The 22,978-nt window shown below is 46.2% G+C and overlaps 1 protein-coding gene across 2 annotated transcripts in view; it reads left to right on the forward strand.

Annotated features, from left to right (window-relative positions):
* STK35 (serine/threonine kinase 35) overlaps positions 1-22,978 on the forward strand; it is a 41,101-nt gene that overhangs the window by 12,129 nt on the left and 5,994 nt on the right. For both annotated transcript variants that reach the window (XM_017504727.2, XM_017504728.2), the window contains exon 3: positions 2,778-3,527. In XM_017504727.2, the coding sequence (XP_017360216.1) occupies positions 2,778-3,490 (713 nt within the window). In that variant the 3' untranslated portion in view covers positions 3,491-3,527. The remainder of the gene's footprint in view (positions 1-2,777; positions 3,528-22,978) is intronic.

Below are 22,978 nucleotides of genomic sequence, written 5' to 3' on the forward strand. Positions count from 1 at the left end.
CTATCTCCCTGTATTTTCCTTGGAACAAAGAATCCACCCAGTGAAGCAGTGGGCAGAGTTGGAGTCGAAACCCAAACTCCTTGTTTCCTGGTCTGTGTTTTTCCGGTTACTTCACCAAGTGCCTCCAAGTGCCTGGCATCGTCCACGTCCCCTTCCATCTGGTCGTAGGTAGCTGAGACCCCATTAGACAGTCTGCTTGGAGTAAAGGACTAGAATTCTGACATGTCTGTTTTCTCCCGGGCAGCTAGGAGTTTGTGCGTGAAAGCACACGCTGCAGCTTCTCATGAAATAAGTCCAGGGGCCCTTCCTGCACAAAGAATTACTTTTCTTTTGAGACACAGTCTTGCTCTGTCGCCAGGCTGGAGTGCAGTGGCATGATCTCTGCTCACTGGAACCTCCGCCTCCCAAGTTCAAGCAATTCTCTTGTCTCGGCCTCCCGAGTAGCTGGGACTACAGGCATATCCTACCATGCCCAGCTAGTTTTTTTGTATTTATTAGAGACAGGGTTTCACCATGTTGGCCATGATGGTCTCAATATCCTGACCTCCCAAAGTGCTGGGATTACAGGCATGAGCCACCACACCCTGCCAAAGAAGTACTTTTGAGGCCAGGTACTATTGAGAAGCTGGAACTGAGGCCACTGCACCTGGCCTCAAAAACACTTATTTTGGAAGGACTTTGGGAAGCCAAAGCGGGAGGACCACTTGAGCCCAGGAGTTGGAGGCTACGGTGAGCTATGGTTGCACCGGCACTCCAGCCTGGGTGACAGTGAGACCATAACTTGTAAAAATAATAATAACACTTTTGTATCTGGGACAAATAGCTGTGCTCCCAGTTTTCCATTCTGTCATACCCACTGATGCTGGGTGTGATTCTGAGAACACTTCTTCCTGTCCAGAATTTGCCTCTCAACAAACAGCCACTGCTGTAGCGTCTCCGGTCTAGCTCCTTCCTCAGAGCAGTTCCTCAGTGCAGGGGTCCCATCTCCCCCAACCACTCACAAACCTTGAGTTCTTTTTTTTTCACCCTTTTTTCTTTCCCTGGATTCTCATAATCGGACTTAGATTATAGTCTGTTTTGCAGACTTGATTTCTTTTTTCTTGGGTTGCCATAGTTACTAACTTTGTATATAAAATAATCATCATTCCTCATCCTGTATTCTCCCACCAGAAATTTCACTGTTTTCTGATGTGGCCTTTGCAAAAGGAATTAGATGGCTTTTTAATCTTTTCCTTTCTGGTCCCACCTCTAGTATACCTCTTGCTCTCCTTTTTCTGTGTCTTTACGCCGGCATCTGGATTGAGTTGGGCTTCGGATTGATGCTTCATTTTGCAGTGTTTTTACATAGAGGGCCTCTGCCCATGACCTAGATAGAGGATTATGAGAGGGGAAACAACTGATTTGAAAAGAACGAAAAACATCTGCCCTAAACTGGTTCTACCTGTATTACTTTGATTGTGAGTAACAGAAGCAAATAAATTACATAATTGCAAGGAAAGTGAGGTCTATTCCATTGTGATCAAAAACCTAAAGCTTTTGTTTTGAACATCACATCATCTTGGCTGAACCTAGAACTCTCAGACCACTGGCTTTAGTAGACTGTGTGCCTGGTAATTTCAGGGCTGTTTGGGTTAGCAGAGTCTCACCCAGATCACTGGTTTTCTTTATAATAGAGTCAATGACTAGTAAAAGGAACCCTCCACCAGAAGCTGTCTGTGGAAGTGCAGTCATTTTTGGTAGGGTGAACACTCCATACTGGGGCCAAAGAGAGGACTTCTCGTCAGGTCCTGGCTCAGTTACAATTGACCTTGTGACTACCCAGAGCCAGCATGTTTGCCGGCCCAGCCTCTCCTCATCAGTAAGATAAAACATCTCTCTTCTTAGACTTAAGCTTCAGGGACAATTGTAGTCTTCGAAGAACTTCCATGTAAAGATTCACTGAACCATCAATTGCTTTATGAAGAATATTAAGATTTGCTTGGAGATGTTGGTCACCAGCTTTCCTGGAGTTTCAAGCCCACACAATTTAATTCTATCTTATACATCTACTTCAGACTCCACTGTTCCCACCAGACTTCCTGTTTACACCTTTCTGGTGTTTTTGTCCCTGTGTTCATCATCCATTCCATCTTTCAGCCTAGAATTACCTTCCTGCTCCCCCACTTATCTCTTGCCTGCCTTTTACAGGGTAAGTTCAGTCCTGCCCACTTTGACACGTGCCTTCAGATCTGGTGGCTCCTGACCCCCTTCACTGTTTGTAGGAGTTGACCCTCATGCAGATGTACAGCTTTTGATGGTTGCTGCTGTGGATACCTGTCATCTCTTTGAAACTAAACCTCATAGAGATGGGGGCATGTTACATACCTAACCTGTGCTAGGCATATGTTGGGCTTGCAGAAAATATTGGTGGATTGGAGTGTGCCTCTGAAATAAAGGAAATTGTAGTTCCATTCTAGGTACACTAGCAATCCTTAAACAAGTCAGGAGAAAAGAGAGGGACGGTCTTTTGCTCAGCGTGGAGTAACAATGATACTAGAAGCAACAGATCTGTGACAGCGTTCTTGCACGCTTTCCCTTCTCCCATCTGCCCAGCAGTCCTGAAAGGGGTGGGTGGTATGGCACTGTCTGTGAGCAGTAAGGGACTCAGTGCCAGTTGTGCAGGTCCTCTTGGAGCAATTGTCACCAGTGTCACTCTTGAATACACTGCATCCTTTAGTTCAAAAGAAGCATGACTATGTCCATCTCACTCAAGTTCCTTCCTGTCTTCTTTGATTTAGGGGAAAGGATCCTAGGTTATGCTGAGGAGCCCTGCTATCTCTGGTTTGTCATGGAGTTCTGTGAAGGTGGAGACCTGAATCAGTATGTCTTGTCCCGGAGGCCGGACCCAGCCACCAACAAAAGTTTCATGCTACAGCTCACGAGCGCCATTGCCTTCTTGCACAAAAACCATATTGTGCACAGGGACCTAAAGCCCGACAACATCCTCATCACAGAGCGGTCTGGCACCCCCATCCTCAAGGTGGCCGACTTTGGACTAAGCAAGGTCTGTGCTGGTCTGGCACCCCGAGGCAAAGAGGGCAATCAAGACAACAAAAATGTGAATGTGAATAAGGACTGGCTGTCCTCAGCCTGCGGCTCAGACTTCTACATGGCTCCTGAAGTCTGGGAGGGACACTACACAGCCAAGGCGGACATCTTTGCCCTGGGCATTATCATCTGGGCAATGATAGAAAGAATCACTTTTATTGACTCTGAGACCAAGAAGGAGCTCCTGGGGACCTACATTAAACAGGGGACTGAGATCGTCCCTGTTGGTGAGGCGCTGCTAGAAAACCCAAAGATGGAGTTGCACATCCCCCAGAAACGCAGGACTTCCAAGTCTGAGGGGATCAAGCAGCTCTTGAAAGATATGTTAGCTGCTAACCCACAGGACCGGCCTGATGCCTTTGAACTTGAAACCAGAATGGACCAGGTCACATGTGCTGCTTAAAATTCAGGGCTAAGCATTTTGGGTGATTTTAAACAAGGTGAGTGCTCTTTGTTGTTGTTTTTTGAAGACATGGTCTCTCTCTGTTGCTCAGGCTGGAGCGCAGTGGCACGATCTCAGCTCACTGCAACCTCTGCCTCCCGGATTCAAGTGATTCTCGTGCCTCAGCCACCCGGGTAGCTGGGATTACACGTGTGCGCCACTGCGCCCAGCTAATTTTTATATTTTCAGTAGAGACAGGGTTTCACCTTGCTGGCCAGGTTGGTCTCGAACTTCTGACCTCAAGTAATCTGCCAATCTCAGCTTCCCAAAGTGCTGGGATTACAGGTGTGAGCCACCATGCCCAGCCTCTCTTTATGTTCTGTATGCATGCTTCCTGGACTGGGTTCTTCATCCTGGACCCTGGGGTAGGCCCTGTGGAGTTAGGGGGGAATACAAGGTTAAAGAAAACCAAGTGCTGCTTATCAAAGATCCCCCCCCGCCCGTATCTTGATGACGAGAAATGTGAAATTATCTGAGTACAAGTTGGAAAGCTTAAAGAAGTCTTCTGAGATTGCATTGAAGCTGTATCTCCTTTTTTTTAGAAATGCTTTTTCTCATCATTATAAATGCTCACGGTAGAAAATGTGTGTGAGAGGTAGACAGTTTTTCAGAGAATACACACTATCTCTAATTGTAGTATCCCACCTACTCACACATCTTGTTCTACATAGTTTAGATCTTGCTCTAGTTGGTCGAGGTCTTTTTCTTTTTACTCATTGCAAATTGGAGCATTCCTCCATGTCACACTTTAAAAGTATGGTTTTCAGTGACTGTGTGACATTCCCATTGTGCCATAATTTAACCATTCTCCTCCTTTAGAAAACAGATTTTTTCCATTTTAGATACTATAAAGAATGTATTAGTGAATATTTATATAGACATCTTTGCTTATTTAAAAAATTTATTGTGAGCTTTCCTTTGTCAAGCATAGTCATGCTCCGTATGAACAACATTTTGGTCAACAAGGAATGGCATGTGTCACGTGGTCCCATGGGATTATAATGGAACTGAAAAATTCCTGTTACCTAGTGATGTGGCTGTGGTAATGTTATAGTGCATATTGTGACACAGTGTGTTACCTTTTCTGTGTTTAGACACACAAAAACTTCCCATTGTGTTACAACTGCCTATAGTATTCAGTACAGTAGCTGCTGTACAGGATTGTAGCCCAGGAACAGTGGACCATACATGTCATCTCAGTGTATAGTAGGCTATACCACCTAGGTTGCTGTGAGTACACTCGACATTACACAGCAGTCTCCTAGTGACTCATTTCTCAGAAATCATTAAGCAGCCCGTGATTAAGCGACCCATGACTGTACTGTACTAGGCTCTGGGGTGACATGAACAAAATCAGAGACTTTCCCCATCTTCATGAATTCTGCACCTTAATTAGGGAGAGAAACTCCAAGTTGAACTTGGTTTCATGTGCAGTGTTTTCAATGATGATATTTCTGTAGTGAGTCACTAGGACTAATTCTTCCAATCATAATTGTTGTATAGTTGTTTAAAGTGAAGAGGAAGTCAGGGAAATTGGCCATTCAGGTATTGATGCACAGAGTCAAGAGGAGGGAATTGTGGGTGAGGGAACATCCCAGACATAACGGACTAAACCTCTGCAAAGGACCTGAAACCAGAGGGAACCTGGCACATATGAGAGACTAGACCAATTTGGGTTAATGAGAAACGAAGACATGTGGAAATGAGAGGACAGGGAACAGTGTAGACAGAAATTGAGCTGGAAAATCCAAAGGTGTATTTTTAGGAACAGCAGAATAGTTCAGTTGGACTGAAGTTTGATGTGTGTGTAAGAGAGAGAAGATGAAAAAATTGGCATATATGCTAGGTAGTTTCTTATGTACCATTTTGTTTCACCTTTACAACCTTGCAAAGGATTAAGTAACTTACCCCAGATCCTCCTAAGTTAAGGATGGGTATATTTTATTCAAGCATCCCTACCCCACCCCCTTCTCCCTTAATATCAATATGGTAAGCGAGAAGTAAGCTGCTCTTACATTGTGCTGAAGCCTTGATGAGGTGATGGAGTTCGTGCTGATCTTAGTTGTCACAAGGAGCCTCAGGAGCCATAAGGCATGGAGCTTTCCCTCACTTGGGTGAGTTCCCTTCCTTTCCCTTCATTATCCTCTGGTTTCTAGCTGGAGTCGGCGCATACAAAGTTGAGCTTGGTTTCTTGTGTAGTATTCTCAGTGAATGTATTTCTGGAGCCAGTCACTTAGGTTTAATTCTTTCATTCCACAAACGTGTATTCCAGGTGCTGGGCCAATTGGTCCTACCACCCACTGGGTAGGAGTACAGCATTCCCCAAAGCTAAATTTAGGCTAAGGCTATATTAGAAGCCAAAAGGGTCAGCTAGACAGTGTTTTAAATGTATTTTGTGCTGTCACTTCCCATTTCCACCTCATCCTTTCTGCTTTTGAAAGACCTCTTAAAATTCAGATTTGCCCTGGCGGAGGAAGCTTGTCATTGGAAGAGGGACCTGCATTTGGTTTAGGGTTATGGGGCTGTCATAACTAATTGAGATCAGGCCTTCCATTAGGATATCCACACTTGAGATTTGTGCTGTTTTTCAGGGCAAAGTTTTGGCTAAACAGAAGTGATTTCTTCATCTGGGAAAAATAGGTGACCTTGAGAAGAGGAGAAAAGATTAGGAATATGGTTACTTGTGAGTGTCCCAGGCTGTTTTGTTAATTCATTTTGCAGCCCTTACAGCTAATCTTTACAGTACTGGTGGTGCCAGTTTGACTGTAGCCTATCCTGACCTATCTTAGGTGGGCACTTAGAGGCCCAGGCCCAGGTCTGTGACCAGAACCAAACCCTGTGTTGCCAGAAGCTTCTGTGGATGAGCCATATCTAGCTGGTCAGAGACTCTGAGGCTTGAGTTGGGAAGAACATTGAGTCCAACCTTCCTGTCCCCTGCCAGGTTGTGTAGATGGGCAAGCTAATTTCATTTATTTGTTCAACATGTTCTTTGGAAACTATTTCCAAGTACCATTTTAGACACAGATAATACATCAGTGAACAAAACAGACACATTTTTGTAGTGTGGAGCTTGACATTCTATTGGGAAGACAGGCAGTAACCACAGGTAATGTACAAGAAAGTGCCCGGCGCTGGGTACGGGAAGAGGGTAGGGTGGGAAGAATGTAGAGCAGGGTAGGGGAGATTTGAAGGTTAGGAGGCAGGGAGGGGTGGGGTTGCACTTTTAAGTGAAAGGTCAGAGTGGGTCTCCCAGAGACAGTGACCTTTGAGCAAATGTAAGGAGGAGTTGAGGGAGAGAGTCCCAAGGATTTCTGGGGAAAGGGCATCTCAGGCAGATGTAATGGCCACTGTGAAGGTCCTGAAAGTTGGCTAGAGTGAAAAAGGGGTGTATAGGAAGAGATAGATAACTAGGAGCCGAGTAGAGTAGACCCCATAAGCCTCTGTGGAGATTTTTTTTTTTTTGGATGCGTTGGAAAGCCATGGATATGTTTTCAATCGTGTGGTAGCTGCACTTTTGAAAGGATCACTTTGCATCTTGAAATAAACAGTGGGGGATAAGATGGGAGGCTGTTGTTGTAATCCGGGTGAGAGATGATGATGGCTTGAAACAATGGAGCAGAGAAGTGATTATTGGATTTTGGGTGTTTTTTAAAGTCAGAGCCAGCAGGATTTCCAGCTAGATCATATGTGATGTGTGAGAGAAAGGAATTAAGCATCAGTCCAAGGTTTCAGCCTAAGGGATTGGAAGAATAGAGTTGCCATGAAATAAGATGGGGAAGTCATTGGGAAGAATAGGTTTGGCAGGAGAAAGTTAGGTTTTAGTTATCTGAAAGTTTGGTGTGCCTATTTAGAATCCAACTACAGATGTAGAGTAGGCAGTTGGTTGAGTCTGGAGTTCAAGGGAGGAGTCCAGCCTAGAGATACAAATTTAGAGATTGCCACAGTACTGGAGTGGGTGTAGACAAGAGGTCAGAGGACTGAGCTCCAGGTGGTGCAACATTGAGGGTGGGAAGAAAGAAAGGAGCCAGAGACAGGGGAAAGGACAGCAAGAGGAGGAGGGAGCCTGCTGTGACATCATATGCTAGTTGATCGAGTGAGAGGAATTGGCCATTGGATTTGGTAAATGGGAAAGCGTCAGTATTCATGAACAATTTTGGTGGAGTGATGGGGGAACCTGTAGCTAGGGTGGATTTGATAGAAGAGGAGAGGAATTGGAGACAGTGAAAGAATACATCAGGGGTTCTCAAAGTTTTTGATCTGAAAACCTCTACGTTCTTGAATTTATGGACTCTAAAGAGCTTTTGTTTTGGGTTATATCTGTGAATGTTTATAATATTAAAAATTAAAATAGGCCGGTTGTGGTGGCTCATGCCTTGTAATCCTAACACTTTGGGAAGCCAAGGGCGGGCACATCGTTTGAGCTCAGGAGTTTGGAACCAACCTGGACAACATGGTGAAACTTGGTCCCTACTAAAAATACAAAAATTAGCCAGGTGTGGTGGCACGTGCCACAGGCTTAGTACTCGGGAGGCTGAGGCACAGAAATCGCTTGAACCAGGGAGGCAGAGGTTGCAGTGAACCAAGATTACACCACTGCACTCTAGCCTGGTGACAGAGAGGGACCCTGTCTTTAGGAGAAAAACAAACAAAAACCTCAAGTTGCATAAGTAAACACACTTGACCCCTATACAACCATGATGAAAAAACACCTCGGTGTTTTAGGATTGTAGATTTCAGAGTCACTTTTAAGTCATGGCTAACTAGTTTTAGTTTTTTGCAAAAACAAAAGGAGATGCACTTGGGGTTGGAAACCTGGGATTCCCCTGAAAGAAGTGTTGTCTAGTGACAGTGCAGGGATTGAGTCCCATTTCTTTGTTTTCCTGACTGTGTGGCCTTAGGTAAATTATTCCACCTATCAGGTCCTCAATTTTATTATCTACAAATGGAGTTGATCCTATATATCTTATTAACGTTGTTGGGGGAATCACAAGAGGTTGTGAAAATGCCCTATGTAAACAGTCTGAACTGACAATAAGGTAGAATTGTTTAGATGCACACTTTGGCCCATGTGGAGTATTGCCTTCCATTTCCGTCTGAAGACAGTCATCTTTGGTAGCCTCACTTTTGTGGATTGCCAAATAGCTTTTCCTTTGAAACAAAGCTGTAGTCAAGGCCACCCTGTCCAATCCCTTGTTCCAGAAAAGTATCTGTTTTTAAAGATCACTCAGTGATGGGTCTTATTTGTCACTTTTGAAAGGTATTTAATAATTTCTAATGGTTCCTACCAGCTAGCCACAGCCTTTTACCCCAAGCGGGAAGCCAGCCAAACTGATGTTCAGGTGCCTCCGCCCACATGTTACCAGGGAGAATGTTGTGGGATGAGGGAATCAGCATTCATGGCCAAGTCTGCTGTCTGATATACAAACCTCCGTTACTAGGGCCTTTTGAAGCCAAAGCCCTCAAATGACGTCTTTTTGGAGTGGGCAGCTAAGGCCTGCTGAAGGAAATCAGATGTTGGTGTGACCTGAGGGGTCACAGAAAATATTCCTTGTTCCATATGAGATCTTGGTAGCTGCCTAACATCAGAGAAGGGAATCAGGCGTAATTTCTTGTTGAAGTAGTAGATGATCTATTTATCCTTGGCCTGGGGTCCAAAGATGTGGCTTTTGGCTAACGTACTGGGTGACCTGTGTTGGCCTTGACCTGGGCTTTAGATCTTCTGTTTTGCAAGATCTCAGGCTATACCCCGGGAGTCCCCAGACCTCTAGTACAACCGTAATCCTAAGACAGGAATTCACAAGTCCTTTCAGCTTATCTGACAGGCATGAGCATATTTGCCTGTTGAAGCCATGGAAGCCCAGTTCAGTGACCAATTTGCTTGCTTTGGGTTAGAGTTATACCCAAACTATTGTTACTCTATAGCCATCAAGTTAATCAGCAGTGATACTAAAAAATGGAAAAGAAATGCTTAATTAACATGGTTTGTTTTAAACAGCAAAGTATTCAAAACAGAGTCTCTGGAGGATAAATTTAAAAATGGTTTTAAAGGAGAAGTTGGGACCCCCACCCTGTACTAGATAGGTCCACTCTGAGTGTGACTTCCTGGCCCAGCTATCAGATGGCCAGGAACTAGCTCCTGCCTCACAGGCCAAGGAACGTGGCAGCCTAAGGGGTTAGGCTGTGAAGAAAGGGCAGCAATGACAAAGATGACCAAAACAACAATTCATAGTCGTCCCTGGGCTGAGTGCTTTATGACTGATAATTCATTTATTTTCAGGTAAATTCGTGAAGGTTACAGAGCTAAGAAGGGGCAAAGCCTAGCCGTGACCATGGCTTAAGCCAGTTTGGTGTATTGGCTCATTGAATCATCTTTAAATTTAAAATGCTGTCCTAATTGCATTCAACAAATAACTTAGCATCAAACTGCATGGAATTTCCTGCCCACCAAGCCCAGGGCATTATGAGATGCATGGTATGGAACGCTTAGTAGGCTTCAATAGGACATAGTTCCTCTCCATCTCTGAAAAGGTTCAGAGTGTGGCAATAAGCAGCCAGATAGCCCAAAGGAAAGTAGAAGCAAGGAAGGTTCTTCCTTCATGGGAAGGTGTAACTGCCAAGGGGCCGAAGTCAGTGGTTTGGTTTTGTACCCCAGAAGCTGATCCCTTCTTTTCTTTGGTGGAGCCTTGAATACCCCAAAGGGAGGATGGGAGAAGGGAAATGCTAGGCTGTGCCCTAAAGTGGGTAAGAATAGAGGTTTTATTAAGAACAGAGAGATCATGGGGTAGTGGTGTCCCTTGAGGATCAGTTATTTGATCCAGGCAGATCCAGAACCCCTGAGCCTCTCTGAGCCCCTGCTCATATAGTGGGGGGTCACAGCCTTTCCACATCCCCTCTCACTAGTACTAATCAGCTTCAGAAGGCATGGGGGGGTGGACTGTGAGTGAAGAGTTGGAGTGTTTGTTTCTCTTTTCTCTCAGGATATGGAAGCTCAGTCTTCAACTGTGAAGACCCTGGTGGCTCTGGGTACCTGTATACAAAGAGAGGTGTCCCTTGGCGCCTGGTCTCTCCGCTGGTATTTTCTGAGGAATTGTCCTCCCAGGTGGGAAGGCTGTTATTTTATTTTATTTCTCTTTGTAAGTCCCCACAAGCTCTCCAGTGGCCTGCTGTTGCCATCTCTTGATTGTTTCTGCCGCATCAACAGCAGGAAGCTGAGCTGTCAGTTATGTAATGGGGCTGATGGCCCCCCCAGGGATAATCTGTCCCTTGCAGCTCTGCAGGACATGAAAGCATCCATGAGGGGACAGGCCTGGCCCGGGGCTGTTGACGTCAAGGCCCAGTTGCTGCTCACATGTTCTTCCTCTGTGGCATCCTTGGCTCCACCTAACCTAGATAGCATCCCTTTTGGCAAATCAAAGTGGCTCTTGTAATTGTCCAGCTGTGTGCAAAGCTGCCTGATGGTTCAGGGGTGCTTCCAGCTCCCATTTCCTCTAATCCCAGGGACTGAAAGATACTCCCACCAACAATAATAACTACTCGTTATCAAAACCTGCTTTGAGGGACCCCTTGACTTGTGCAGGGCAGAGACCCTCCCTTTTTATTCCGAGCCCTGAATTAAGCATTTCACCATATCATTATCATACATCATCTGCTTAGCTATTCTTTTACGTGCCCTCTTTTCTGCAGATAAGGAAGCGGAGAATCACTTTCCTAAGGTTTTGAGAGCCAGGATTTGAGACAAGGTGTATCTGGCTAGAAATTGTACTACTTCATGCTGCATTCTGCAGCCTCTTAAAGCCACTTTTAATGGGTTTCTATTCTGAAGCAGATGGTGGGTTCTCCTCCAATAGCATCACACAGTAAAGTATCCTGGGCTGCCAGGGGTGTCCTTTGCACTCTGACAGCTGGTTTTAGCACTGGCACACTGCAGCCTGGCCACCAGCCTTCCCTTCAGGTGAGGTCAGCCTGCACGTGGATTTCTCCTGTGTCACAATGATACTGCCCCAAACAGTGGCAGAGGAGGCAAGGCTGGGATAGTGTGAGGTAGCCATATAACCAAAGTCTGGCAGCAGAGTAAGGCAGGAGCCACATATGCAGCCAGGTCAAAATTGCCAAAAGGTTGGAAAGTAGGAGATCCAAAGCACACTTCCGCTCCCCAGCAGCTAGGAAAGCACCCAGCACTGAGGGAGTGCTGTCAGTAGGCCAGTGTCTGGCACCAGTTACAAGGAAAGGGCTCCAATAGGACCAAAGGCATCGTACGTGTCTGTGGTCCTGGTGCCCTGGCAGAAGCCCATTCTGAGTGAACCCAGGGATTTAGGGTTGATGAGGACCCAGCAGAATGGTAGTGGTTGCTCTGTTTTTTTCTAACAAATCATCTAGCTCACTCATTGAATCCTAACTTAAACAAGGGATTCCATCACTCATACATACTCTGATGGATGTGGCTGCCCATAGCCCTGTGTTGAAAGATTCTAGAGCCAAGTCAGATTTGGTAGGCAAGAGCCCTTCTGGCATACAGTAGGCACTTGCCCAGTGGAGGCATTGATTGTTTAGACCCAAATATGATCTCCTAGGAACCTAGTGTAATAATGCAGATAAGACACAGACACTTGGTTGTAGTGGGTTATATATGGCCCAGTAGGAATACAGGAAGACAGGAAAGAGTGGAGAAGGTGATACTTCAGGCTGGTTCTTGAAGGTAGGTTTAGAGGTACCTTGTAAGCCAGGTGAGATGTGAAGGGGCCACTTCTCGGGGTACATACTCGGGTTTTGTTTGATTACAGTACTCTTAGCTGTGGGAGGAAAAGGTACTGTTCAGGTGGTGAAATACCTAACTGGGGATACATTGTGGACAAGGACCTGGGGAGAGTGCCCCAGGTTCTGTCTTGATGACTAGGGCAGCTGCATTCACCCCTGTTTTCATTTCCACTAGTGAGTCCGCCATGGTATTACAAAATCAGAGGAAATGGAGATCTCCTCTAGCGTTTCTAGAATTCAGAGGCATGGCAGGCCTTAAAACTGCCAACCAAGTTTAAAATAAATCAATACCATAAAACACTGCAGTGAATTTCCCAACGTTAAAGGAATTTCACTTTCAGTTAGAGGTGCCAGGGGAAAGCCATAACTCAGCCTGCATCGTACACAGGTCAGGACTCTGTATTTTGTTTCTTTATTAAAGAAAGTGATGTCTAGGGACATGGGGGGAATGGATTAGGGCCACCCTGGCACTCCATAGGCCATAGTGAGGAAGATGAAAATGCTTTCATTTTCCCAGGCTGCCAAAAGCATCTTGATATGGGGCCTGGGGAAGTAACCTTATGAATAGTCACTTTTTTTTTTTTTTTTTTTTTTTTTTTTTTTTTTTTTTTTTTTTTTTTTTTCTGAACTCAGAGGCATGGTAGTGTAGCAGTAATGGAAGGCAGGCTGGCTTTGGTATATGGTGTTAGGTTGTAGTATTGATTATCTATTTCAATGGGAAAATCACAAAGATGATGTGAACTAGATGACTCATTCTGCATTTACTTCCATCTTTTTGGTGAAAGAAAACCCTTAATAGCCATGTGCTGCACCCCTTTGTTTTTTCTTTTCTACTTTTTTTGGATGTGCCTGAGACATGCCCTCTCAGAAAGCTAGGCATGCCTAGGGCAAATCTAAGGCATGGAGTTGGGAGTGTGGTGTCCTCAGATCTTGGCAGATTGTATGGGCATTACCAGCACAGCACAGCCTTGCACCAGACATAAAGAGAACTGGAAGTCAGAAGTAAAGACTCTGTTGTTAGTAACCAGATTGCATCTTGGATCCGATGACGTTTGGAAGGAACCCTTGGTTTGCATAAAGCAGCAGAAATGAGTGATGATACCACACCCCAGACAAACAGGCAAACTTTAACTTTTTAAAAAATATATTTTGGAGTCTACAGCAAGTGCCTAAACTGAAATCCAGATGTCACCAATGACATGGTCCAGAGGTCCTTCTCCCTCTTCTGACCTGAGTGTCTTAGGGCTGGGGTCCCAACAGGTATAGCAGGAAAAGCCTTCAGAGCATATAGCTCCATCCTGCTGCTTTGGAGTCCTGTAAGCAGGACAAGAGCTGTCATGATAATGCCAGACTCCCTCCTGCTCTTAGAACTGAGTTGGGATCGATGCCATAGGGTGACCCAGATGTGAGTCTTCAGCCTAATTCTATGAACCTGGGTGAAGTATAACCATGGTTAAAAGATTGCTTTTATTTTATCTGCAGCAGGAACACAGGATGTCATGAGTAAGGAGCATTGATGAAGATATCTTCAAGCCCTTGTCTCACTCTGCTCCTCCTCACTGAATCCCACCCCCAAGCACACAGTGTCAGTGAGAAACCCTAGCACCAGTGGTTCTCAGGATATGGTTCCCAGACCAGCAGCATCACCTGGGAACTTGTTAGAAACGCATATTTCTGGCTCCACCTCAAACCTACTGAGTTGGAAACTGGGGAGTGGTATTGTATCAGCCCTCCAGGTAGTGCTGATGAACACACAAGCTTCAGAACTGCTCTGGCAGAAGAGGGTAAATGTGCAATCAGCTACCACATGCAGACCATTGCCCTCACCTTTTACTCATTTATCTTCAAAAAGCTTGGACCTTGGCCTAAGAATCAGGAGGGCCTGTAAGGTCCTGGCTTCTATAATTCCTTAAGTCATTGTATAATTACCTGGCTTCTATAATTCCATAAGTAATTGTATAATTATGTAGCACTTGGGCAAGTCACTCCTAGAGAACCAGGGTACCTGAAGGACCACTCTTGTACCCTTTCTCCCATTCCATCTGCCCTGGCATGTTCCTACTTCCATGGTGGGTGTGGTTCTGGGACCCTGGGACAACTGACTCCTGCTCATTTTACTTCTCCGTGGACTTCCCTGGGGAAGAGAACTTCTGAACCATAATAATGATGAATGTCTTAAGGTGACCTAAGGTGAGTACCATCAGAGCAACCACAGGATCCCTGTGAAGTCTGAATGGTAGGGACTAGAGAAAGGAGAAATTGAGAAGGAACAGGGCATAGGGAATAGGGAAGCATCCCGAAGCACAGGTGGAACTGAGGTCTCTAAGTGGAAACTTTGTTTTTGTTTTTGTTTTTGTTTTTTTTCTTTGAGATGGAGTCTCGCTCTGTTACCAGGCTGGAGTAGGAGTATAGTGGTGCGATCTTGGCTCACTGCATTCTCTGCCTCCTGGGTTCAAACAGTTCTCCTGCCTCAGCCTCTTGAGTAGCTGGGATTATAGGTGTGTGCCACGACACCTAGCTAATTTTTGTATTTTTAGTAGAGATGGGATTTTACCATGTTGGCCAGGATGGTCTCTATCTCCTGACCTCAAGATCTGCCCACCTCTTCCTCCCAAAGTGCTGGGATTATAGGCGTGAGCCACCACGTCCAGCCTCTAAGTGAAATCTTAAACGTGACTTTGAATCGTGACTAGCAAACTTCTGTATCTGTTCCACAGACATATATTGAGCACCCACTGAAAGCCAGGTTTGGGCTGTGGAGTAGAGAAGAATTCCAGCCTCAGTCCACATAAACCCTGGGCATCTCTCAGCCTCTGAGTCTGCTCCATAAAGGGGGGCTTGCTAACACCTGGAGGGATTGTCGTGGGGATTAAATGGAACGTGAATGACATGCCTGCCAGGTGTGCAGCAGGTACCACACAGGTGTTGGGTCCTGCTCCCCTTTCATGCCAGTTCTTGGGCACACTGGTGGCAGAGCGAGAATTAGCGTCTCAGAATGTGTGCAGGCTCATGTGCTTTCCCCTTCCCCACCAATAAAAAGGAAAACAAGCATTCCCGGGGGTCCCGTTAATTTTTTGGTTAACTGTGTTTCAGGCACTGTGGTGGGTGCCTTGTTAATAGCACACTTTAAGAAAATAGACATGGTTCCCACCCTTGAGGCACTGAGTTGGAGAGACATGTCATGTGGGAGTACATTGGTATAGTTTCAGCTGTGTGTTAATGAAGAAAATAGCAGAAAATGGGGACCTGCCCAAGGCGATCAGAGGAGGGCTGTCTAAGGAAGTGGCATTGAAGCTGAGACCTGAAGGATGAGGCCTCTGCTAAGCAGAGGAAGAGGGAGTTGGCTGGAGTGTGGTGGTCAAGGCCTGGGAATCCAGGAGGAGGTCACTGGCTGCTGTGTGGCCAGTAGAACTGGAGAGAGGCTCAGGTAGAAGTAGGGAGCCCAGGTGGGGCTGTAGCTGTCCAGGTTAGGGGAGATGATGAAGTGGGAATGAATTCAAGATGCATTTTGGAGATTCAAAAGAGCTCTCGGATGGACTGAATTAGGAAGGTAGGACAGAGTGGCTCGGGGTGACTCCATCATCTGTGACTGGGGTGACTCCATCATCTGTGACTTGAGTGACTGCATGGTGGGGACAGTGCCATGTAAGAGAGAGTGAACGTTGCAGCAGGAAAGGGTTTGCGGGGGGTAGAGAGATAAGTAAATGTGTCTTGGGTGTACACACATAAGACTGTATTCTCTCTTCTGCATGGGTATTTGTGGTAAGTGGCACCCATTTCTTTCTTTCTTTTTTTTTTTTTTTTTATTGTGAGATTTTGGTGCAAACCCGTTTATGTTTTTTCTGGGTCTTCTCAGAGGACTGTTGGATCTGTTTTGGTGCTGAACAAAGAGCACCTTCACGGGCACAGAATGGCCACTTGGACTCATGGCTGACTCTTGCTGCATTTTGTTCTTTTCTTGTTAATCAGATTCTCATTAGGTGATGATGTGTTGCTCTTCTGTCCTTATTTGCATCTGCACTCTGCCATAATTGTGTCTCAAGAACATGGCGTTTCGTTGTTTTTGTACTGTTTTGCTTTTTAGAGCTGAAAACCTGTGCGGGGTCCTGTCACGTGGGCAGCCTGGTGATCCTGTCACGGGGCAGCTTTCCAATGTGGGCATCTCACTCTCTTTATTTATTTATTTTTACTAGTTATATAACACCAGAGTCATGATTGTTGGCTGTAAAATTGATTTTGAGAACCACTTTAATTTGTAAATTGGGAAATACTTTCTATTTCGGGTTAGGGAAAGGCATACAGGGGAAGGAGGTGGGGGAAGAAGGTCTGTAGTCCCTGGTTTTGGTATTCTTCGGCTTTCTAAGTGCAAGCACCAGGAGCAGAGGGGCGGCCTCCAGCCTTATATGGCCATTCAGCCAGTGGGGAAGGGGCTTTGGAGTCACTCCCTTGGCCATCCTTACAACCATAGTTTGAATGACAATATAGGGCATGGGTAGAGGCTGCCCCATCTGCCTGTTCACCAGACCCTTTTCCCTGGAACCCTGGGGACCCTTGGTCTTTACACAAATTCAGCAAATGGTTACTGAGAATTAGGAGCTTGCTGATCGTCCTGCATTCACTATATAGTCATGCGTCACTTAATGAGAGGGATATATTCTGAGAAATCCATGGTGAAATGATTTTGTCTTTGTGCACACATCATGGAGTGTTCTTACACAATCCTAGATGGTATAGCCTCCTACACACCTAGGATAAATATGGTAAATAGAACCTATTGCTCCTAGGCTGCAAACCTCATAGCGTGTTGTGGTATTGAATACTATAGGCAGTTGTAACACAATGATGTTTGTGTATCTAAACATGTAAACATAGAAAAGGTACAGTAAAACATATGGCATAAAAGATAAAAAAATGCCTGGGCTTGCTAGCTTATACCTGTATTCCCAGTACTGTGGGAGGCTGAGACAGGAAGATCAGTTGAGCCCAGAAGCTTGGGACCAGCCTGCGCCACAAAGGGAGACCCCCATCTCTACAAAATTAAAGGTTGTGGTTTTTTTTTTTCTTTATATTAAAAATGGTATACCTGTGTGGGGCACTTACTAGAAGTTGCTCTGGGTGAGTCAGTGAGTGAGTAGTGAATCAATGTGAAGGCCTAGGACATTACTGTACACCACTGTAGAATTTCTTTTTTAAAAAATAGATTAACCTTAGCTTACTGTAACTTTTTTGCTTTCCAAACTTAAAAAAATTTTTTGACTTCTTGATTCATTAACATTTAGCTTAAAACACAAACATGAGACAAGGTTGCACTCTGTCACCCAGGCTGGAGTACAGTGGCACAGTGGCACGATCTTGGCTCACTGTAGCCTCGACCTTTCGGACTCAAGCTATCCTCGTACCTCAGCCTCCCAAAGTGATGGGTTTACAAGCCTGAGCCACCATGGCTGGCCCTTTTTTCTTCATAACCTTATTCTATAAGCTTCCTCCTGTTTTAAAAAAAATTACTATGGTTTGTTTTACTTTTTAAACTTTTTTGCTTAAAAACGAAATCCCACACATTAGCCTTGGCCTGTGCAGGCCGAGCGTCAGCACTCCCCACTCTTCTTTATGTTGTGAAATCCTCATCTGTGTCCTGGGTATTGTTTTTCCCCCAACTCTCACTCCAGAGAAAGGAAGTGATTTGCACTGGCCACGTGGCTCACTCGTGCCAGCTCAAGAGCCAGAGCTCCAGTGCTCATGCTCATTTCCATCGAGCTACCCCAGAGAGGTCATTGGAGCAAGTCCATGTGGCACCGGCCTGTCTCAGGGCCACCAGGAGCTTAGAGTGGGGAGCTAGCTTTTGCTGAAGAAGTGATGGCAAAGTAGAGGACACATGACTTAAGATGGACCTTGAAGAAAGGAGAACAGATGAGGATATTTTAAGCAGGGGACATAGCACATCCAAAGACAGAACACAGGAATTTGTGAAGAGTACGTATCCCTGGGTGGGTTCACACACAGGCCAGAGTAGAAAGCTAAATAGGGCTAGGTTGCCAAGAGCCTTGAATGCCAGCCTGAGGAGGAACTTCATCCTACAAAAAAAGGCAAGGGAGAGTGGGTGGTGGTGAGAAAGCTGTATTTTAGGCAGGTGAGTCAGTAACAATGAGGGAAGAACTGACAGTCCCCCAGGAGAGGACGATGAGATGCCACACTGGCGATACATGTCTCCAGAAAGTGTGAGACTGCACAGCCACCTTCCAGAGCACGGGAAGGCAGAAAGGGCAACATCTGAAGAGGATGGTGAGAAACATGTGCTTCCATGTTGTCAGGACATCAAGAGACTTGATGTTGAACCTGTTGGACTGGTCAATCAAGGTTTAAACTGCAGCTCTCCTATTTACTAGCTGGGTGGCTTTGGGCAAGTGATCTACCTTCCCTGGGCCCCCTTTCCTCACCTGGTCAGCACAGTAAGTGTTGCTCACCGTAGGCCGTGTCCAGCGCAGTTCTTAGCTCCTAATGAGAGTTCAGTCAGTGGTGGCTCTGCGTATTGCCCTCCTCCTGCTGTTTTGTTTTTGCCAAATCCTTGTAGGTTAATCATACGTTTTCACTTTGGTTCTCACTAACAATTTGTGATAGCATTCTTTCCCCCAGAGAGATCTCCAAGCCCCTTAGCAAGTGCCTCTAGTGAGTTCCCCTTGGCTTAGTGGGCTTTAGCTCGTTGTAACCAAAAGTACATATGGATCTCTCTGTGGGTACGACCTTGTTGGAATCTTTCTTTTTATAACCACAAATTGTTTTGTCCCCATATGGAAGAGTGACCTCTCCCCTTTAGCTAGTAACAGCACCTTAGCATCTTCCTCCTGGCAAGGGCCCTGAGGACCTCAGCCTTTTCCTTGGCTCTTTCTTTGCTAATCACAGCAGCCACAGCTGAACGTGTCCCTCTGAGGACCAATTGAGGCAGTTGGCAGATTTTATTCTCAACCCCACACTTAATAAGTTGAGGAAGGGAATTAGGGTATCCATGTAGCTAACTGCTAATTGCCTGGGCTGTTTCAGGAGACAATAGTTCCCCTTAGTTGGTGTTGAGTTCCACCCAGTGCATGTGTATTAGCTAAAGTGCTTAGGGAAGCTACCAACGCAGTGCCCTATTGCCTCTTGATTTCCCAAGGCCAGAAAGACATGGTTTAAGTGAGCCTGAATTCTCAGACGCAGACAAGATGACTCAATGTGCAGCCCTGCCTACTGGTCACCACGGAGACCTCCAAATCTCAGAATCTGCAGTCTTGCCTACTGTTTCTCGGTGTGCATTTGGCGAACATTTTAACACTAGCACTTTTGGCAGTGTACTCCAAGGAATCAAATCATTTAAAACAATATTAAGCAAGCTTTCATGTCTAAGAGCTTTCACAGTAACTGCTTGCTCCACTGCCCTGACTGACTGTCTGGCACACTTGAGATACAGCTGACATCTCTTTGCAGCAGCCCGCTGTCTTGGCTTTAAGCTTTGCTGAGACCGTTTGCCTCAGTAAATCATATCCTGCTCTACTCTGGGCCTGCCACTTGTTGCTGTGAGAGTGTGTGTGTCTTCCTTGTATAAGTGGGACGTGGATTGAGCTTCAGGGACGCAGCATAGAGCCTGTCTCCTCCTGTTAACATTCATCCACTTTAAAGGGGAGTCTCAGGCCAGGCACAGTAGCGTGAGCCTGCAATCCCAGCTATTTGAGAAGGCTGAGGCAGGAGAATCGCTTGAACCCGGGAGGCAAAGGTTGCAGTGAGCTGAGATGGTGACACTGCACTCCAGCCCAGGTGACAGAGCGAGACTCCATCTCAAAAAAAAAAAAAGACAAAGGGGGAGTCTCAGGTTCTGCTTGAAACTTTCAAGGAGGAGGGGGCCCTCACTGTTGCCCTGTTAGAAAGGGCTCTGGTGCATTGGGCTGAAGTCTGCCTCCCCCCAGACACTCTGGCCTAATTTCCCTCAGCCCGAGCCACACAAGTTGTACTGCTCACCTGTGCTGGGGGCGCCCTGCTTAGAGCACTCCTGTGCCGCTGTCCGGTGAGTTTTTGCCTTGATAAATAAGGCACCTACAAAGGTCCTCTTGGTTCTCAGTGTTCTTTGTGCCATGTGCCTTTCTCAGACTCTGAATGATGTGTTATTGTACCAGAAAAAAAATGCCTGGGGCCAGGTGCAGTGGCTCACGCCTGTAATCCCAGCACTTTGGGAGGCCGCGGCAGGCAAATCACCTGAGGTCAGGAATTCAAGACTAACCTGGCCAACATGGTGAAACCCCATCTCTACTAAAAATACAAAAATTAGCTGGTGTCGTGGCACACGCCTGTAATTCCAGCTACTCACGAGGCTGAGGCAGGTGAATCACTTGAACCTGGGAGGTGGAGGTCGCAGTTAGCCAAGATCATGTTGTTGCACTCCAGCCTGGGCAACAGAGTGAGACTTCGTCTCAAAAAAAAGATTAGCCAGCTGAGGTGTTGCATGCCTGTAGTCCCAGCTACTCACGAAAATCACTTGAATCCAGGAAGCGGAGATTGCAGTGAGCTGAGATTGCACCACTGCACCCCAGCTTGGGTGACAGAGCAAGACTTAATTAGCTGGGCATGGTGGCATGCACCTGTGGTCCCTACTCAGAAGACTGAGGTGGGAGGATCACTTAAGCCAGGGAACTCAAGGCTGTAGTGAGCCAGGATCATGCCTTTGCACTCCAGCCTGGGTGACAAAGCAAGGCCCTATCTAAAAAAAAAAAAAAAAGACATCTTGGGAAGTCCACAGTTTTAGACTAAACCGCAGCGTTCCAGTCCTAAGTCTGTTCTTCTCATTAACCTTTTACTGTAACTAACTTGGACTCGGGGGATACATTCTGAGGTCAGGCCTGCTCCAAATAGCCACACTTGGATCTCAAGGACCCCCTTCATGTAAAACAGATGTATTTGCTGAAGTTGGTCATCATCTTCCCCTTGAAAGATGGCCCCTGTTCAGAAGTCAACAGGAGCCCCCGGTTGGGTAACTGATAGGCTCTGTAATGTCAGGATAATATATAATCCCTGCATACCTCATTTCTCCCACCCAGCTCTGAAGGTGTGAAAGAGGGGAACAGCACCCTGTAGCATGGTGGAAAAATAGCATGGGCTTCCGACTTGGACACAGTCCCAGCTCTGTCCCTTACCAGCTGCTGGAGTTTGGATAAGTGGTCCAGCTCTCTGAGCATCACTGTCCACACCTGGCTTGCCGGGATTTTCAGTGGGAACGTGTGCAGAGCACTTGGCAGTGATGCAGGAACTCAACCAAAGGCAGAGATTTTTTTTATAACCATGTGTTTATGTTAAAACCCTATCGTGGAGTGAATGATTCTGTGAAGTTTTACTGCTGTGTACTAATTCCCAGTTTCTAACAATCAACTGGTATTTGAGCTCTTCCCAAAAACCCAGCACTGCTGCTTGGTCACCTGAGAGGCTTAAGAGAAGCAGCAGACTCTCCCTGTCCTGTAGGAAGCTCAGATCTAAGATAGTAAGGTTGGAGCACATGACATGGCTAGTGGAATCTGAGGACATCCATGCCTGTTCACTAGGCAGGGGGACAGAAGAGTCCCCGTAGAGACTGGGCCCTCTGGGAGTGTTTTCTGGGGAAGGCGTGTGGAGGGGAACCCAAAGGGTGAGTGCGATCTGAGTGACAGATGGGGTTGGGAGTTGGGGTAGCTAGACCAGCAGGAGCTGAAGACCCAAAGCAGGAGGGAGGCTGTCACCTCAAGAGAAGATCAACTTGAGGCCAAAGCATCTTGTCTGGAATTTTTGCCCCAGCAACAGGGTTTGGTTTGGTGTTTCTTGGATGTGATTTGCAGCCACTGTCCTAGCTTATTAAGGTACCTCCTGTGCATCTCACTCTGCCTGCTGTATAGACTATTACTGGTCTTCATACCCGGCAGAGAAGACATTTCCTCATTTTAGGCTGAGCAAACTGAGGCTCAGGGGACCCTGACTTGGTGAAGGTCAGACCTGGGCTGTAAATTTTGAGTTTTCCTACTCCAAAGCCAATGACTTGAGAGAACACCATTTCTGAGCCATGCTTCTCTGCATTGAGGGCCTGCTCCTGGATGTCTGCCTGTCGGGGAGCTGCCTTGGTTTGGTCTCCTAGTCAGGGCTCAGATATTGTAAGGCGTGGACCTGTGGTCTTCTGGGTTGTCACGGAGCACTGCAAAGCTTCTGTTGTATATATTGATCTCTGCCCTCTTGCTCCTCTTTTTCCTAACATCATGCCCCTTCTGTATACCAGAAGACTGAAAACAGTGTTATCCATTTGTCTGTATTCCCATCCTTCGACCCCGACAACAGGCATGTTCGCAGCACAGACATGCCTGTTTTTGCCCTACTTTAGGCACCATAGTTGGGAGCTCAACCTTAAAGGAATGATGCATCAGAAAGCGTGATTCCCTGGCCTCGCTGCCTCTGACTGATAGGAAGAGACATTCGTGCTGGGGCCACCGAACCCTCCGGGGCTGGCATGTTAATGTCTGAGTGTGAAAAGCCAGATGCTTTGGTATATTAAAAAGTAAAGAATGACTCATTTGGAAGCTAACCCTGCTTAGAGAAGAGGAGGACTGCCCTCTGTGACCCTGACGGATGACTTTTCCTCTGTGCTCCTGTGAGCCTGCTTGCTCCACAGCATGGTATGCTGAAAATAACCTGAGCCTCAGTTTGCTCATCTGTAAA

This window comes from Cebus imitator, unplaced genomic scaffold (assembly GCF_001604975.1).
Source record: "Cebus imitator isolate Cc_AM_T3 unplaced genomic scaffold, Cebus_imitator-1.0 Scaffold328, whole genome shotgun sequence".
In the NCBI taxonomy this organism is placed as follows: Eukaryota; Metazoa; Chordata; class Mammalia; order Primates; family Cebidae; genus Cebus; species Cebus imitator.